Here is a 20,101-nt window from a genome sequence, read left to right on the forward strand (position 1 = left end):
TCTACAAGGAGAAATGTTAGGTCAGTTAGGATTAAGTCTTCAGCAGCATTTCCCTTCCCTGCATTGAGTACACTGGAAATACTCCCTTGGTCTCATATAGCAAAAGAAGCTGGTGTCATTCTCATAAGTTCTTAAAAGGTCAGGAGGTAATAAAAGGGCAAAAATATTTGATTTTCTGTACTATACGGTACTTGAATCAGTGTTTGTACTTAACTGATATGGACTGAAGTGCGGAATTTGATAGAGATTGTTATAGACACAGAAGACAGGGCATTATAAAAATATTTTTTTCAAAATGCCTGAGCAGTCTTGACTTTTACAAAACAATGTTTTGTATTTAAAACTTGATCAGGCAAGCATAAAGTTATTTTGTTTGTTTGTTTAAATACATCAAATATTCTGCTATTTTAAAATCAGTGACCCTAATTGATCTCTGATGATTTTACACGTGGTATTATTCTGGTCCATGAAATGAGTGTTATTTGTACTACATTCCAGCATCACACATCTCTACACTTAAGGTTGGGAACATGGGTTTTATCTCTCTCACATTGTCAGTGTTTCCGCTGATAATAAACTAAACGTGTGGTAAGGCATAATGTCCTTAAAATGATTTGAAACAGATATCTTGCTAAATGTCTTCTTGGCCATTGCTGTGGACAACTTGGCAGATGCTGAAAGTCTAAATACAGCTCAGAAGGAAGAAGCAGAAGAAAAGGAAAGGAAAAAGAATGCGAGGTAAAACAGTTCAGGCATGTTGAATGAGCAGGAGAGGGGAAGAAGAAAGTAAGGAATTAATTCTTTCATAAGGATTTTCTTTATATAAATGCCTTCACCATCTTTAAAATTTACTGGACTCAGGAAAAAAGAAGGAAAGAATTTACCTTGACATTAAAGTAACACCCAATTAAAATAATTTTAGATAAAATTTGGCTACTGACTGGGAAAATAGGGTCATCTAAGGACATAATGATAAGCCAGCTGATATTTAAACGTTACAATAGTACGATTTATTGCACAATTAGAACAGGAATGTATTTGTTCTTTTCAGTGAATTTGTTCTTGCCCTGTGGAATCAGTTCTGTAACCCTTATATAGAGAAGAATACAACCTTCTGTGAGATCAGTGCATGCATATTGAAGTCAGTGCAAGTTGTTATTTGAGTCCAAGGGCACAATTTATCCACCTAGAAAGGAGTAATGATCATGCATTGCATTTTTTGGGGATTAGCTTCTGCAATATGTTCAAAATGATAATGTTTTAAATGGATGTAGTGCATTCAAATGCAATAGATTTTATTGCTCTGACATCTGCTTTAAATATAATTTTAAATATTTTACAATATGTTTAGGTATACTCTGAATAGAGTGGGTATAGTTTGATACATATATAGTTATATAGATATATATAGTTTGGTATATAGAATGGGTATAGTTCACTTTAAGTCTTCTGTCTTTACATTATTTGCATTGTAATTTTTTAATTTTTATATATATATTTTTTTGTATTTTGTAGAAAGGAGAGTCTGGAAAATAAAAAAAGTGAGAAGGCAGAAAGTGACCAAAAGAAGCCCAAGGATAGTAAGGTGTTTATTTTTTAAAATGTGTCTTTTAGAGAAACAGTTTCACTAATTCTAAGGAGTACTTTTCAAGCCTGCTGTGCTTTGTGATTTGTTTTATGAATTCATCGTCCATACATTTTTTCTAGGCAAAGGAAACTGTTCTGATGCTTTGCATCCTTGCAGAATCTCTTAGCCCAGAAAATCCTTTTGATTTTGATCTTCTGAGAAGGGGAGCTCTTAGAGCATGCAATAATTAATTGACATCACCTTAGGATCCCTGTATGTGTTTTGCCAGATAAAGCCAATGAAAGAGATTAGTGAATGATAAATTCTTATTTGAATTTTCAAATGATTTTAGTATATTTTTTTTAACCAAATCTGTTGGTTATATCCTGATTATAATATACACAGGTAGAAGTATGTGGATATTATATAAAAATCTTCTTATAAAAATGTGTTAAAATGTTAGTTTTCTTCCACTGTTCTCTGTGTTACACTGTTTCAAAAAAACTCAAAGTAAACATGGGGGTGACTTTCTTGACTTCAGAGGCTCAGTTGTTTCGCTTTCTAATAAGTTTTATACACAAAGAAAGCTATATGAAAAATTATTTTTCTCCTTGTGCATCTCTTTTATTGCCATAGGTGACAATTGCTGAATATGGAGAAGGAGAGGATGAGGATAAAGATCCCTATCCACCCTGTGATATACCAGGTATGTGAATACTAGCCAGAAGACAAGAGTATTTAAGTTTGCTAAAATATCCTAAAGTAGCTCTCACTGAACACTGCATCAATTCATTTGAAGTTGGTGAAGTTGTGCTCTGTTATCACTGGATAAATGGATCTGTAAGTGAAGTATGACCTTTTTCTTCAGTTCCCTAGACCGTACATACATGAGAGTTAATACTGTGAGCCTGAAAACTGCCGGGCTTATTCCTTTCATGGATGTGAGAGCAAATTCTAAAATGTTTGGCAAAAAAGGAGATTCCAGGGCTGAAGGTGTTCAGTTACTTTTGTTTTAGCTTCTTCTAGTCCAGCGGACATGTCTGTCTAATAATAAGTTTTGACTGATTATCTGGACACCTAATATAGAAATCTGATTTTACCCTACCTTTTGATTACCTTAATATCCTTTTTATATTGTGGAGCCCAGAACTGCACACAATATTAAAGGTAAAGCCGCAGCAACAATATATTTATAGTGAGAGAATTACCTCTTTTGACTGACTGGCTATGCTGTGTTTCCAAATGCAGTTTGCCCTCCTGGCTGCCAGGGCACACTACTGGCTCATTCACGCTCAGCCTACTGTCACCCAGAATTCCCAGATCTCTTTCTGTTGAGCTGCTCTCCAGCCAGTTGTATCCCAGTCTTTACCTGTGTCTGGCATTGCCCTGTCCCAGCGTTGTGTCAGTGCCGGGCACTTACTCATACTGAATTTGATCCCATTGCTGATTGTCTAATGTTCCAGTCTATCTAGATCCCTCTGAAAGGCCTATCATCCCTCCAGAGAATCAACAGCACCTCCCAGTTTACCGTTGTCAGTGAACTCACTAAGAGTCATTCCACTCCTGCATCCAGATCACTGATAAATGCTTTGAACAGAACCAGCCCTAGGCCTGTGCCCTGAGGAACACCACTAGTGACCAGCTGCCAACCAGATGTAGCCGCATTCACAACACTTCTTGTAGACGAGTATAGTGTTGTCTAGCTTCCAGTCAGCAGGGACATCTGCTAACTCCTTCAGTACTCTGGGGTGAATCTCTTAGGAACTTTCATAGATTCATTCATATTGGTTCATAGATTTTTAGAACTGTGGTATGCATATATAATTTTCCAGTGAGCCATATATATTTTAATAAAATTGTATATTGTTATGAAAAAAAAAATAGTCTTTTTTTCTTTCCTAGTAAAAGAAATGTTTAATTTAAAGTAGGTGAAGATGAAGAAGATGAGGAGGAAGAACCAGAGGTACCAGCAGGCCCACGTCCCCGTAGAATATCAGAACTAAATATGAAGGAGAAAATAACACCAATCCCTGAAGGGAGTGCCTTCTTCATTTTCAGCAGCACCAATCCGTAAATACCATTTTGAAAAATACTGTTTTAGCTTCTCAGGGGATGAAGGAGCAGGCTTCCTTGCAATGAGGTGTGAGGTTAAGGAAAGAATTGCAGTATCTGTCTGCAGCAAGATAGAGATTGGTATATCTCCTACAATTTTCTAAATGACTTGGTAAATAAAACTAATTTGTTATATACATTAATTTGTTTCCCACTGTCAAAGATGACAGCATCTTTTACATATAGACTATCAAGCCTTCATCAGGGTGAAAAGTATTCTTTAATGTATATTAGCTATTTATTTTGTGAAGCGAGCGTTTTTTACATGAGATAGGATTCCTGGAAACCCTAGGAAGAATGGTATCTTTTTGTAGCTGTAAGGATGAGAAAGAAGAGAAAGTAAGAAAGAGAGAAAGTGAAAAGTAGAAAGGATATATATATTCCTCTTAGGGGGACAGTATTTTTCCAGATTCAAGCAAACACTGAAGAGAAAGAAAATTACTTAACAAAAAAAAAAAATCAAGAAAAATAGTAGTTGGATTTGGGAAGGAACAGGAACCTTTCACCAATGTCTAACTCCAGAACATTTCAGGTTCTATAGCGATGAAGAAAGCAAGCTTCAATAGTCAGTAAAAGTTGTTACTGATTGTTGGACAGAAGTGAACAAGTGAACAGAATAATTTCCTACCGGACTGAAGATAGCTGATACATTCATATATAGCAATTTTATCAGTAGTCTTAGAAAGGATTTTAAAAGTTATTTGGTATGGGAAAATACTGTCTTCTCAGTAGTAGAGGTTATCACAGGTAAGACTAAAAGACAGCATGAGGATCAGGATACAATGTTTTGGTCTTGTATCTTACTGATTACATGGGCTATCTAACATTCCTCAGAATTTTCAGACAAACTGGAAAGACATCTATTTAAACTGTTAATTTTAAGAACACATATGCTGAATGCAAAAATCACTAGATCTGAACATATCAAATTCCTTTTGACTTCAAGTAGTGCTATAGTTTCTCAGGCCAAAATTTTGCTTAACTGAGATACACTGTACGCTGATAATCTGCTTAACAGTAGAGTAAATTTTTACTAAGAGCCTCCTTATTCTTCAGAAGAATATTTCAGACAACTTTGGTGTTCAACAGTTAAGAACCCGATCCTGCCTTTTTGCAAATTTAATCCTGGACCAACTCCAGTGAAGTGCTCAGTAACCTTGGTCTCAGTGATTGTAAGCATATGTGCAGTTCCACTTCATCATATTTGGCTGAATTGTAGCAGCTCTGTAATATTCAACACTCACTTGTCCTATAATTCTGCAAAAAAGAGTCTTCCGAGGAGATTCTGATTTAAGTGGAGTCTTTAAGTAACACAATGAGATTTCCATCCTAAACAACATTTCACCAAATTAATATTTTTGACAGCTTTAATAAATGTCAAATCAAACTTGTGATCTGAAATGACTTAACATGTGGCATTTGGCCCATTTGACATTGTCCTTTATGTACGTGCACAGTGGTACAAACACTGGAACTTCTAATGACATTCAAAATTCCCATTCTGCTGGGAAATTATTTCTCTTAGATTCCTTTGTTAAGTGCGCCTTCACAACAGGTGGACTGGATTTCGAATTTTTTAAATTTTTATAAGGCATAGCAATAGCTTCAGCATATACACTGCTTTTTAGCTGCTGATGGTTCCCCTGTTCCATTGGCATTGGCAAAGTAATAGAAAATCTGTATTAGCGATCTGCTGAATTCTATTTGCACATGTAGTATATTTTTGTATTTCTTCTGCAGAATTCGAGTGGGATGCCACAGGCTCATCAATCACCACATCTTTACCAATCTCATCCTTGTCTTCATCATGCTGAGCAGTGTTTCCCTAGCAGCAGAAGATCCAATTCGCAGCCACTCTTTTAGAAATAATGTAAGCCCATCATTTTATGTCTGAAGATTAATATTTCCTCACAGAATAACAATCCTTTGGGACTATTGCCTGAGTTTTGATTTTCAAGTTAAGAAACTTTCCTTTTACTTTTTCAAGTCATACACAAGTATTTTTTTTCTGTAAAAGACATAAATCTTTTAAAGACAAGTAACTTTACTGTTGGAACATCATAGGTATTAGAACCATTTTGTATTAGTGGTGAAGTAAGCCTATCAAGTTATTGTGAGTTGTGCATGCTTTTGATTAGGTATGAAATAGCTGAGGTGATGGAACCAGTAATAGTCTGTGGGGACTTGGACAGAACTTCCAGTCCTCTCCTGTCTTATTATTGATTTGCAGAGATAGCCATGGAGTTAGAGAAAATTTTTCCACATCTTCCAAGATGGGTCTACTAGGTCAGTAAAGGTTCCAGTAAAGAACTACTGGGGCAATTACATGGAAAATGCAGCTTTTGTTTAGCCTCTCCTTCTAGAGAAAAGCTTGAGAATTGAACTCATAACATTAAAAAACAAAACAAAACAAACAAAAAAAACCATAACAGGACATCAACAGAAAGACCTTCCAAAATCAATCAAAAAATAAATACGTGCATTATCAAAATTCCAAACTTTTTTTGTTTCAAGGTGTGGGGATGGCCACAAGTTGACAGTAGGCTGGGTGCTAATCTTTTGTATCTGAAGAATTACCATTCTACTTCAGATTTTGTCTTCAGTTTTGACACACATCTCAGCGCTGCCCAACTTTGGCTTTGCATTGTAGAATAGTCACAGGGTCCACAAACTAGATTCCTTCCAGTTGAAGCTGAAATTTATACTCCAACACATACACTGAATGCAAAAACTTTTGATTTGTTAAACACGTCAAATTCCTTTTGGCCTCAACTAGTGCCATAACTTCTCAGGCCAAAATGGCCATCTTATGTAATGAAGATAGATTCTACTCAAATCATCTGCTTTGAGGTAAACCTAGGCTGAGAAATGCACTTCAACCACTAACAGGACTTGAGTTCATGTAATGAGAACAGACATATATGTAGGTAAAATGGAGGTATTGGTCCTCAACATTACTTTCATACTCTGCTCTGCTCTTGTGTCCCTGTAGTTCTTGCTGGTATACGTGCAGCCTCTGAAGTCTTCTTTGGACTGTCGACATTCCCTGAACATTTTTTCAGTAACATTATTAAAAAACAAAACAAAACAAACAAACAAACAAAAAAAACAAACAAACAAAAAAAAACAATCAACCAACAACAACAACAAAAAAGCACAAAAGCTAATACTTTCTCCAAAGGTAAAACTAGGTCAAAGCACAAAGGCACTCTGTGTAGTGTTCAGTGGAGCCGTGTTGTTTCCATATCTGTAAATCTGAACAAGTGCAGTCTTACAAATATATCATGATAGTGGATGAACAAAACAGACCTGGTGAGCAATACCGAAATAGTTACTGTAGAAATGGCTTGAAGGGCTGGTATTTCTTTTTGTAACCAGAAGAGTGCTAGGAAGATGCAACTCCAGAGTGGTAGTAATTGAAGAGGTTATTCCTATTCCTTTACCTAACAGGTAAAATGTTTGAGTGATTTTGAGAAGACATTGCCCTCTTGCAAAAATTCACAAATGCACCAGACTTGCATATTTTCCTTGTTATTATTTTCAATGATCATGTTTCCTTCAAATGGCCAACTTGGCAAGGGAAAGAACTTCCTGTTGAATGACAGAATAGAGAGCTTAGCATTGACTTTGTGAGTTGGTGGGTGGAAGACTCAAAAACACTGAAAAATATGATGCAAAAGTTGGTTGTTAAGTTTTTACAAGGGTGGCCTCTGCTTATTCCAGTTGGCACTCAAGTTCAATATTATGGCCTTCTGGTGAGTGTTCATGCTATCCCTTCTGCAAATATCATTGCTTCTAGACAGTCCTTGCTTTTTGTGATGAATATCCTGTGTTTGCTCATCACTGAAGGTTGTGGTAAGATTCCAAGATAATGGACAGCACATGGGCTATGTCCTTGAGGGATCAAGACACACTTGCTACTGCTGAACATGGTAGCTAACCATCATGATGAGTGTGTCTCTTCTGTGTCTCTGCTGAAATTCATGACAGAGTACAGGAGTGAAAAAACAAGTTTAACAAAATGGAATGGCTTTAAACATGTCTTTTAACTCTAGAATTCCTTACTGCTAATTTTTGTTGAATGGCTTTCATATATGACTCTTTCAGCCCCTGAAAGGGACAGAAGGATATATTCATCTGAATATGGGAAAGAAAAATTCCTTTTATCTGATCTAATAGGAATATTTCCTTTGCGTGTTGTCTCTTTATTTTATTCCTCCTTCCCATTTTATTATCTGCTGCACCACAGACAACATGTTTCTGTGTACAACTGATTGCTGGGTGAATTGCTGGGTTCTTGAAACTAAACTAGTGCAGTACTGCAGTGCATGGCAACAACTAAATTAGGTGCTAGCAGTACTGCCACCTTGAAAGGGTGAAATCCTGGTTCTATTGAAATATATGGCAATGTTCCTGTTGACAATAGAGAATTCAGTATGAAATACAAAATATTTTAAAAAGTTTGCATGTCACTGTGCGTGTCACAGGTGTGGGTTCTTCTAAATTTCCAGGAAAAAAAAAAATCACTGCTATATCTTCCAAGTTTCAGAAAAAATAGATGCAGTGCTGATTTTAATTATTTCAGTTATTCATTAATTTGCTTTGTGACACTTTAGATCAGTCTATACAGTAACGACAACAAAAAAAGCTAACTTAATAGTAAACATCTCTCTTGTTCGTAAGATCATGTATCTCTGTGAAAGGCTGAAGAAAGTACCTGTGAAAGCTGACAGAGGAAAGTCTGAATTGAAAGAAAGTCTCACTTACTGGGTCTTTGTGGTAAAATCTCATATCTAACTATGGTGACATCTGATAATTTTTTATGTAAACAAAAATGGTTGCACAGTAGCTAGTATTTTAAACTACATTGACTTAATTCCCCATTTACCTATTTAGATTTCTTCAGGTGTTGTTGTGCATGTGGTCTAAATTGTAAAAAATTATTAATAGATGGATTTCTTACTGTGGCACATATTATACCTTGCAGATACTTGGTTTACTTTGACTATGCTTTCACAGCCATCTTTACTGTTGAAATCCTGTTAAAGGTAATGCATTGTTAATTGATCCTTGTTAGCTCAAAAGCAGCTTTAGCAATAATGTTTTGTAACTTTTTGTTTACCTTCCAGATCCTAGGGTATGCAGATTATGTCTTCACTAGTATGTTTACATTTGAGATCATTTTGAAGGTAACAGGGTTTTAAAGGAAGTTGGTTTAAAAGGATTTTCCTTGTGTGTCACCTGCCAAGAAAAGGCACTTGAAATGTTCTTCGCCTTTTCTCTAAGCGATCAAAGCTAAACTTTTTTTAAACGAGGATTTTTTTATTTGACAATTTCTTATAGTTTTGATTGGTTATTTTTTGCCATTGGATGCATGTAGAAGCTGACTTTTTATCATTACATCAACTTAGTAATTCATTTTTTTTTTACCCTTTAAAACTTACAGTTGTCAGAAAAGGAAAAAAAACACTGCGCATGAGCTTTTCCTTCTCCCTGCTCTGGCATTTCTAAAAAGAGTTGATCAGTCTTGTAAGGAGGGAGCATGTAATTTCTCATTTCTCTTGCTGAACTATATTCACAGAGATAAAATAGATAACTATTTTCTTGCAATAGGACTTGCAAGATATCTTGCATTTATCTATCGGTATACTAAGATACTTTGCATTTATCTTATCTTGGGCATACATTTAAATACACAGAAAGGCATAAATATGCTTGCTTAAATGTATTACCCGTGCATGAGTTCAAAACTGGCATTTTAATGTACAGTTTTGTGTACTGATTATTGAGAATATCCATTGGGGTTACTCAGACTTTACATGTGTAAATCTTATTTTGGCAAAGAAGCTGTATAACTGAGCATGTTAGGTTCACGTGGGGAAAATGCTGAACAAAGCAATAAAAGTATATATTTTTTTAATTTGTTAATATTTTTCCAGAGAATTTTGTATAATTCTTAAAAATTTAATTCAGTGCATATTCACCATAAGCTTTTGCTTGAGTAAACCCAATCTATACAATTATGAATTTCTGGTGCACTAAGAATCTGTACATAAACTTTACATTTCCAGTTGAGGATTAAGCTTAATAAAATCTCTTCTCCCAGCTTTTGCTCACATTGCTGTGCATACTCTTCACAATGCGATTTGATTAATACTAACTGATGCAATATTTGGGCTGTTTACAAGATAAGCTGTACTGTAAGTAGTAGACTATATTTATGCTTGGAGATATTCTCACAGACTTCTGTTTATCCCCTTCTCATTTTCAGCAGTGAGGAACTTGCTAAAAAATTGGTAAATCTTGTAACATTTTTAACATTCTAGAAAAAAGAATCCCGATTTTTCACATCAAGAGAAAAAACAAAAAGAAAAGAATGAAGCACTGAAATGTTTGTAGCATTAGAACAAATTAGTTCCAAACTCTGAATTTGAGAAGCCATACTAAATGTGTTAGTGCCATTTCTGTGGCAGAAGAGAGTCAATAGACCACCCACATGCTCTGAGCAGCAGTTTGTATAGCTTCTGTAGTTGTGTTTCTCTACGGACAGAGGAATTATAAATTCTGCCATAAACAAGCATACTGGATGAATTAAGAAATGTTCCTACTGACTGCAAAAGATTCTGACATTGAGTTATTCTAGGGAAGTAGGAAGCACCAGAGCTACTGAAATCTGGCATTGTGAAATACTACATAAAAACAAGGAGCCCAATCAGAGCCCAAAATGTTGATGCTCCTGACTCCACTTTCTCCAGGAAGCTCCACCTGGCAGTGTACTCACATGTATTTATAAAGAAATAAATTGTACCATAAAAAGTTTAGCGGACAGTACATTATACATGCCTGCTTTTCTAACATGTCTCAGATTCCAGCTTTGCTTGCTTGTGGCTTGAGTCCTCCATGTTTTCCCTGCTAGGTTCTGCACTGGGCTTTTGATAGTATCCAAGTCATACAGAAATTGTGTGTGTTCTACAGAGAGCAAATTCAAGATCTGTAGAAAAAATAGCATTCCTTAATTTTCCGTCAAAAGATATGTGAAACCGATAAGAAGATAACCAGTGGCAATATTATCAGCTGCAGAGGAGAAACTTGCACATGTCCAAAAAAGCAAGTATTAAAATAGAATAACCACGTGAAGAGTCTTCCTCTGCTCTGTTTTATTGCCTGCTCTGTAGACATGAGGGTTTCCACATTATATGCTGTTGAGGTTATGAGTGAGGATATGAGTAACAGAAAAGCTGCAATATCAGTTTAAAGCATTTAAGAATTCTCTTATGTAACCCCTCCATAGCTTTCAAATCTAGCTTACCATCCTGTTTGCAGTACTTGGCAAATGTGAAAACGTCAGAGTGAAGGCCAGGTTACGGCTTTGTGCTTTTAACCTTGCCCCAGCTGTGCTAATCCCACACCATTTAAACCAGTCCCCACTGGTGTGGAATTACAGGCAGGAGGAAAAAGAGCAACAGTGCTCAGCTCAGTGAGTGCTCTCCAGCATTGGCTCTTCTGAAGGCTGTGTGGCCATGCTCACTACCTTGTGTTTGCTTTAGGGTTTGCCTTGACCTGAGCAAAGGATAGAATGGTGTTTTTGTAGAACAGTTTTAGTCAAATGCTTTTGCTGCGATTTGTAATGATGGAAGCGAGTTCCCATATAAAGATGGGATGATGAGTACTTCAGCTGTATTTCTACATCATATATTTTAACATTCATGGGAGTATTTATGTTAAATACAGTTAAATGATCACATACTACAGTGTGAATGGATGTTTGTAGATAGATGTAGGCTTGATACATCTTTATATAGTTATATTAGTGCTTAACTCCCACAGATTTTAATTAGTTTAACCACATTCTATACAACTGGAAGTGAAGTGAGCTAGGACAGTCTACCTGTTGTTCCGCTACCCTGAGGAATCCTAGTCCCCAGTACCACAAACACCACGTACACTGTCTTCCAAGATACCCACTCATTATCTTAACCCATCTCTGGTGTGAAAGAGAAAAACAGCAATGTGATGCTGCCTTGTGACAGCCTTGTACTGCTTCTGCACCAGATTTTACTCTCAGGATTTTGCAATGCATTTTCAGCTCCTTCAATTCTCAAGACAAAAAGAATGTTTAAGAGTCAGAATCTGGTCCTTATAGTTTAGTAAGTGTGGGAGTTTTATGGTTCTTTTAGTTGTTTTTCTGTAAAAGGCCCCAATCAGTTCAGTAAGATCAGTTCTTACGTGAGTACGACATTTGTTGACATCAGAAACAATTAACACATTTGCTTGTGTTGCTTGAGCAGAATATTGTGATTTAAATGAAAGTTAACATATGTAGTGGGATTTTTATCTCAGTTCCTTTTAGAAGGTGAGATGCTATTGTATGCATTCACACTCCAGGCAAGTGTCTTGTAAACAGCCTAAATGCCACTTTGATAAATTGAAATGGAGAGTAAACATGTAACAATTCTGTTTTTAGATGACAGCTTTTGGAGCGTTCCTTCATAAAGGGTCCTTCTGCAGGAATTATTTTAATTTGCTGGATTTGCTGGTTGTGGGTGTTTCTCTGGTATCATTTGGTATTCAGTAAGTATTATAATGTGAACAATTTATTTTTGCTTTGGGGTTTTATACTGAAATCAATCTTCCAGCTCCTTTTGTTCTGCCATTGTATGTAGATGTGCAAAATCAGTATTCAGGGCTGGGAATGGGATGAATTAATGCTTTACGTGGAGAGTGTTGTAACTCATTACTAATACAGGTTGGAAACAAATTCCTGCTTCCTGCTATTGCTAAGAGAACAAGGAAGAGCACCACAAACACTACTGTGTAGCAAATAATTCCTGGAGTTTCAGGAGGTTTATTAGTTTCAGAAGGTTACCCTGTGCTATTGCCACATGTACAGTCTAGTTCTATGAGCTTGTTCTTTTGGCATTGCCCTACTGGGCTATGTAACCTGACAGAATTTGAAGGGGAGAGAAGTTGTACCTTAATCAGGACTGAAAGTGGTAGTGAAGATATGTTTTGCTTCTTTCTTTGGATGAGGCAGAACATAAGAGTCTGAAGGTGCTTACTAATTCACTGCATGAGCAGTTGTGCCTCATTCAGAATCATCTGTGAAGCCTTTACTGACCTAGAAAAGAGCAAGGGCTGGGTGTCTGTCAGCTGCTTCCCAATTTGTATTCTGCTTGTACTATCAATTATGCAAGCTTTCAGTTTCACAACGTGTTCTTTAAAGGGCTATCTACTATTATTTTATCTGAAAACGCAGTTGTAGCTACTTAAAGAGAATGTGAATGTGAGTTGAATTAGATCTTTTTAAATCCAGTTGGTTGGAAATTAAGGTATTTGTGGATTTACAGTACTTAAACACTGTTTTTGAAAGAGCTTGTCAACATGGAAAAAATACTTTGGGGAGTATTTTTCTTCTGACCAAACTTAATTGTATTAGTGTCAGACAAGATTCTGAGCTGTTAATTCCCAAGTTGCTCCAGAAATCAAAATTATCCTTATGGTATTTATGAGGTTAATACTATTTTCTAGTATCAATAAGAATCAGTAAAGGAGTGCTTCAAAAGTCTTGTATGTTAAATTTTGATATATTTTTCAAATTTTCATGTATAATGAAGTTGCAAGAACGTAGTTATTAGAAGTAAAACCTGTTACCTTAAAAGTAAAAGAAAAACTTTTTTTTTTCTTTTTTTTTTTTCTTTTTTTTTCCCAGATCAAGTGCTATCTCAGTTGTGAAGATCCTCAGAGTCTTAAGAGTCTTGAGGCCCCTAAGGGCAATAAACAGAGCAAAAGGACTTAAGGTATTTATTTTTATCTTTTTCTAAGTTATGTTTCTGTTGACCCTATTCTTCAATACTGCCTCAGGTTAAAAAGTCTAGCACAAGAAAAATTCCCTGGAGAAGGTCACAGGGCAACACCATAAATCAGTTCCTGATTCTTAAATGTACTAGGCCAGATTGTGCCCACCATTACAGCAGTTTATATGTGGAGGAACACCACTGCCATGGAGAGATTTGACCATAACACTTGCTGTGAACCAACATATCACAGCAATATTTCCATTGTTGTTCCACAGTGCTTATGCACTTTTTAATCTATACGTGCTGCTAGGTCTATCTCAACAAACTTACAAATTTAGAAAACAAGTTTGAGTGTGGTAGCAGGTATAATACTGACAATGCAAAAATGGTAGTTTGAAAAATTAATCTAAATGTGATAAAATAGGTGTTTACTCTTATGGTAGTAGTTAGTGATGCTACTAAATAACAAGTTATGTTTAATTTTTTTTGTTTCTTTCCAGCATGTTGTTCAATGTGTCTTTGTGGCTATTAGAACTATTGGTAATATCATGATTGTTACAACTCTGCTGCAGTTCATGTTTGCTTGCATTGGAGTGCAGCTGTTCAAGGTAAGCAAACTCTCAAAATCTGCACTTCATCAAGAAGAGCAAAGCTGAGCTGAATTCTCTGTGGCTTGCTGCTGGAAGTGGGCTGGTCCCATCTGAACCAGTCATAGTATAAATGCATTTACTTTGTTTATTCTGCATTTTATCATTGTTTTTCTTGTTTTACACATAGGGAAAATTCTACAGATGCACTGATGAGGCAAAACAGAATCCTGAGGAATGCCGGTGAGAATTCCTTTGAGCTAAGAAAGTGTTCTTTTGTTTTTTAATAATTTAAAATGTAGCATGCATGTGTGACAGGCTGTTCAGGTTTGTATAAATTTGAATTACCATCTTGACATCCAGCAGGAAACTTTAAAAAATAAAGGCTGTCAACACAGGTTATCAAGGGAATAAAATGAGCTTGCTGATGGAGTAAAATGAACTATTTTGAATAGAGCATGGAATAATCTGAGGTCTTATTTAATATTTCACTAATGGCAGTTTGTTTCTTTCCCTTTCCTACAGGGGGATATACATTGTTTATAAAGATGGAGATGTTGATAATCCAATGGTCAAAGAGAGGGTCTGGCAAAATAGTGATTTCAACTTTGACAATGTTCTGTCTGCTATGATGGCCCTTTTTACAGTGTCCACTTTTGAAGGCTGGCCAGCGTGAGTGAATTCTCCATGTTTTCACATTAGTATTAAGGCAGATTTTCCAGAAAAGCTCTCTATCATTTACTGAGCACTCAGGGGTAACAAAACAGTCAAGCAATAATCAGGCCACCTTCAGTAAATGAAATCAATTTAAAATCAGGAGCACAATGTAGCCTAACTTAAAAGTACTGTATAGTCTCTGAATATAATAGTTTTGTGTGTGTGCGCGCCTGTTCACACCAATGGAATCTTTGTTTTATATTGTTTGATTCCTAATCTTTCAGCTACTTCTGCTGTAATAATGTATTCTTTTAATTCTACTGGAAGTAATCCTTTTTGATATTTATCCATCATGCAATTTAAATAATACTAACTAATATGAAAATTTTAGGTGTTTGAGTAAATCGACTATAAAACTAGGAAGTAGTACACTGCATAAAGAAACCCTGGAAGAGCAATCTACCATTCGGTATTTACCTAAATGAGTAGTCTTCCAGGACAGCATTATGTGGAAAAACAACCACCAAGCTGGTCATTATTTTGATTATTTTGAAGCAAACAAAAACAACAACAAAAATCACCAAAGAAAACATTGTGTGGTGTGTTTCTGTGTTTGATATGCTTGTAAGTGCTGCCAGTACTCAGAGAAAGATAATAATAAACAGGAGGCCACTTGTGAAATCTGTCCTCGGAGTCTGCTCTACTCTCTTTTGCCATTTTAATGATAACTTTTTTCTTTTCTTTTTCTTTCTCCCTGCCCCCCCCCCTTACCCCCCTCCCCAGGCTGCTGTACAAAGCTATTGATTCGAATGGCGAGAATGTAGGACCTGTATACAACTATAGAGTGGAGATATCCATTTTTTTCATCATCTATATCATCATTATTGCTTTCTTTATGATGAACATATTTGTTGGTTTTGTCATTGTTACATTCCAAGAACAAGGAGAACAAGAATATAAGAACTGTGAGCTGGACAAAAATCAGGTTAAAATAAATAATAAACTCTTTTAGTCTTGAAAGAATTCTTTTATTATTATTATTACTGTTATTACTATTTTTGCACAAAGAGCTTCTTTTCTGCTTTGGGCCAGAAGAGGGCATCAAACACATATCTTAGGTTAAAAAAAAAAAGTAGCACTAGTAAATACTATCAATTAATATTCAGGTTACTATATGTTCCTCTTCCTGTAAGCCCAGCGTCTCGGTCTTTTTGTTGTGAAGGTTGTTACCTTAAGCTTGATAATTTAAATTAACTTCTTAGTGTCTCACTTCTTGGTGTCATGTTAGGAAGACTACAAGCACTTGCCAGTTTATCCATAGGCAGAGGTAGATTATACAGTAAGAACAAGAATATAAAAGTTACTTGCAGAATAATCTGAAAATGTTCAAAGAAAGTGAATGTGTTCAAAACATTCTACTCTTTTTTTTCCCATTTATTCAGAAATTCACAGGTGATAGATTCAAATAAAAAAATCTGTCCCCTTTTATTGTTTAATCTTTTGACTGAGAAACTTGTCAGTCACCAGTCATGATTTTTCAGGTGCTCATGTTCGACTGTAGCACAGCAGTATTCATTCAAACATAGGTAAGCATGAAACCTAGGGGAGCATTCATACTGCATTTTGTACTCCCTTAGTAAGCCTTTGTAAGCATTCTTCAAAAGACTAGTGGAAGGTCCAGCTTATATGAAGATTTCAGGTAGTAATGGGGTTGGAGGTGAGTCTGTGATGTTCCTACATATGTGACATGATTTTGCTGGGCAATTTAGCTGAACTAATAGGAATAACACCCCCCCCAGTAGCTGTTTCGCTAACTGTAGGATTTTATGCTGTGCAGTTACACTGGTGTTTGAAAACTGTAAAGATGAAGCATGACGTCTAGGTTGGAAGAGACCTCCAAGATCATCTAGGACAGAGGTTGGACTAGATGATCTTGGAGGTCTCTTCCAACCTAGACGATTCTGTGATTCTGTGACTTACAGACTAATTAATAGTCATCATTATTATTATTCACTGAGATTCCTTACAGTGAATTCTTGATGATTCATTAGTATTATGAAGGCTGGGTATCAGTATGATGATATGTGTATCTATAAAATACAGTGCACATAGTACTATATACTATACATACGCATATACATACATATTGTCTGTGGTCTGCTACTACATTGTACAAAGGTGAACCACTTCAGAATTTTCCATGAGCACTCTTTGATTCTTTGTATGTAACTGAGTAGTGTATATGATCAGATATAGTTGTAAATAAATAAGTGAGGATTGGTAAGCTACTTGATTACTTTGTTAGTACTTAATAATAAAAAATCTATGTAAAGTAGATACACTGCATGTTTCTAAGATTTATATGTAACACTTTGTACTTATGATTAATTATATTCCAATTTGATTCACTGTTAGGTATGGTCTGACAATTTTTGACATGCTTGCTTTTACAGCGTCAGTGTGTGGAATATGCCTTGAAAGCACGTCCTCTTCGTAGATATATTCCAAAAAATCCTTACCAGTACAAGTTCTGGTACGTGGTGAATTCTACTGGATTTGAATACATCATGTTTGTCCTCATCATGCTGAACACACTTTGCCTGGCTATGCAGGTAGGAAAACCAGAAGCTCTTCTGAAGCCACTTGCATGAATTGCAAGGGAAGATGTGGGTGATACAATGCCTTTCATTTATGGCAACTTCTATTTTTTTGTGAAGTGAAATTAAAACAAACAACTTCTCATCAAAGTACTCTTCTGTGATGCATGCTAATCTGTTTATTAGTTCTCTTAAATGTCTGAAAGAGCTTTATGTGGATGGTCTTCCTAACATAATGAAGCTCATTGATCTATATTTAATCATTGTAATTTAATGTAATTTATAAATATCTATTCCCAAGGTTGTCCATGTGCAAGAAAATGTGAAGGGAATGTAAAAGCCAAATTCTGTTAGCAAACATTTCTCTGTTAGCAAATGTTTCTCTGAACCCCTTAGATTCTTTTATCTAATAAAGATATCTTATTCTTTTATTCAATGCCTTTAAGCGTTACTTCATCCCTTTGTAACTTCTGTACTTGTTCTGTCTTTGTTTCGTATATGTACTAACCCATATTTCCACCACCTATGTCTGTATCTTCTCCAGAAGTTTAAAAACTTCATATATGAAGCAACTCTAGAATTGTATAAAGATGCAAACATACAAATATGTTTTTTTATATTAGCTCTATGTCTGTATATATTTGGGTGTATTTTTGCACATGCTCTTTTTGTCTGTATGTTTACCTTTTTCTGCTTTTCCTGCATACAACATCCACTGTTTTTCACCAGCTGCTTCTCTTATCTACTTTTCCAAGTTTTTTCTTTCTTTTCCCCAGTACTCTTGATTTTGATATGAAAAAGAATCTTTCAAATCCAATCAATATACCCATTCTACTTACTTTTTGCAATAAACTTGCATGCGCTGTTATGCTCTTAAATATATTACTCCTATACAATATGTTTTTTCTGTGACTAACATACTGCGGGCTTTTTAAGCAGATATGAGCTTATGTAATTAAGCAGATTTAAGCAGATATAAGCTATGTAATTTAAAACCTGGGGAAAGATCTGGGGATCTTTAAAAGATTTGGGGAATTGCTTTTGTCTGATACTCCTTTTTTGGAGGAACACAGTCCTCCTCAAAAACGTCCTTTTAAGGGTCCCCAGATGTAGAGGAATGCCAAATTTGTTCCACTCAGTGCCTGAACAGAATAGATTTAAATAGCCATTTTTGGACAGAGATATTCAGCTAGTCTTGTGTGTATATAGGTGTGAATCAAAATATACTATTAGAAAATATTTTCCTGTGCTGCACTGTTGCCAACTTTTTGTATTCTGCCTTACTTTCATTTATTATTTTAAAACCTTTATTTTAAATGTGTCATATTTTTCATTCACAGCACTATGGACAGTCTAAGCTCTTTAATGATGCAATGGACATTATGAATATGGTTTTCACGGGAGTGTTCACTGTGGAAATGGTTTTGAAACTGATTGCATTCAAACCCAAGGTAAGTTTTAGACATGATTTAATTAGGTCATCACCACAAGAATTAAGTGTAATGTAAGTTTCACACTAGCTATGTATTATTCAAAGAACAAAAGGAACCTACGTGTTTCCCACAGTTATCTATGAGTGAAATCATAATTGAAATGTTAATCTATAAAATGTTAATGTATATAAGTAACTCCAGGAAATGAAATGCATATATTGGAACAAACATTACAAGGTGGTTGATGAGATCTGGAATATTCTGAAGTAATGAAAATGTCCCTTTCTAAATCAGATAAATCATTTCCTGTTATAAGCTCTACCACATCTCCTATTCATAGTACTACATTCATAACCTTAAACCAAGTTAACCTCCAGTAAAGACCTGTATGTTATGATATATATCCTTTTCAAAACGCAAAATTATTTCCTTACTTTTAAAAATATAGCCAGGTACTACAAACATACACAGAAATAACTGGAACATTCAATAGCCTTTTTAGATTTTAATGTTTTCAGTTATATGCACACACCATTTGGTAGAGGGCCCCACACTGAGCAGTTTGGATTCCTTGCCTTAAAGGGACACTGTCAAAATAAGTAATGCAGACACATCTTCAAACGTAGATTTGCAAGAGACACTGATAAGAATTAATATTGACTTAAAAAAAAAGAAACTTAGATTGTGACAGTTCATGCAGTCTTGTATGTTCAGTTCTAATACACCATTAATGACAGTGCAAAAGGTAATGACAGGCTAAACTAAATTTTGTTTTCATTACAATGAAATCAATACCAATTCTGGTGTCATATCTATGTAAATAAGTGAAGTGCGGTCACTCAATATACGTGGAATTTGAAGGAAGTCAGTCATGCCATTTGAGGTTTCCTGATCTCACCATCTAAGGCTGGTATTTTTCATTTTCCATTGCCCTTCTTTTAAAGTACCCAGGACATCTGTATCTGTAATTGAATGTAAACTGCACTTCCTTTGTTTTAAGTAGTGAACTGGATGATTGTAGTCTGTGTGGGCAATCTTAAAAAACTTAAAGCAAAATTTTTGTTTTAAACAAACTAGCTCTGAGGCAGCAACATAGCCATGGCAGCTCAGAGCTTAGTGTGGGGTAGGTGCATAACTACTTCCCAGCATTTTAAGGATATTTATTCAGTAGCATTTAGCCACGAGCTCTGCTGTGTGGCCTGAGCTACTTGATTTAAGGCTAGCTTATATTCGCCTGAAGATGTAAATGAATTCTATATCACTTGAGGTCAGGCATTGAGATCTGAAGTGTGGAGTTCTGGGTGACAGTTTACCCACTCTCCCATGGTCTTGCTCTGCACTGTCCAGTCCA

The 20,101-nt window shown here is 35.7% G+C and overlaps 1 protein-coding gene across 1 annotated transcript in view; it reads left to right on the forward strand.

Moving 5' to 3' along the window:
• The window catches only part of CACNA1D (calcium voltage-gated channel subunit alpha1 D), a 184,012-nt gene that overhangs the window by 113,603 nt on the left and 50,308 nt on the right, over positions 1 to 20,101 (forward strand). Inside the window, exons 17-30 of the mRNA XM_035558258.1 lie at positions 624 to 738; positions 1,516 to 1,585; positions 2,204 to 2,273; positions 3,493 to 3,637; positions 5,420 to 5,549; positions 8,809 to 8,868; positions 12,144 to 12,250; positions 13,389 to 13,476; positions 13,977 to 14,084; positions 14,254 to 14,306; positions 14,589 to 14,735; positions 15,504 to 15,705; positions 17,174 to 17,332; positions 18,658 to 18,768. Coding sequence (XP_035414151.1) covers positions 624 to 738; positions 1,516 to 1,585; positions 2,204 to 2,273; positions 3,493 to 3,637; positions 5,420 to 5,549; positions 8,809 to 8,868; positions 12,144 to 12,250; positions 13,389 to 13,476; positions 13,977 to 14,084; positions 14,254 to 14,306; positions 14,589 to 14,735; positions 15,504 to 15,705; positions 17,174 to 17,332; positions 18,658 to 18,768 — 1,565 coding nt within the window. The remainder of the gene's footprint in view (positions 1 to 623; positions 739 to 1,515; positions 1,586 to 2,203; positions 2,274 to 3,492; positions 3,638 to 5,419; positions 5,550 to 8,808; positions 8,869 to 12,143; positions 12,251 to 13,388; positions 13,477 to 13,976; positions 14,085 to 14,253; positions 14,307 to 14,588; positions 14,736 to 15,503; positions 15,706 to 17,173; positions 17,333 to 18,657; positions 18,769 to 20,101) is intronic.

Source organism: Cygnus atratus, chromosome 10 (genome assembly GCF_013377495.2).
Source record: "Cygnus atratus isolate AKBS03 ecotype Queensland, Australia chromosome 10, CAtr_DNAZoo_HiC_assembly, whole genome shotgun sequence".
Taxonomy (NCBI): Eukaryota; Metazoa; Chordata; class Aves; order Anseriformes; family Anatidae; genus Cygnus; species Cygnus atratus.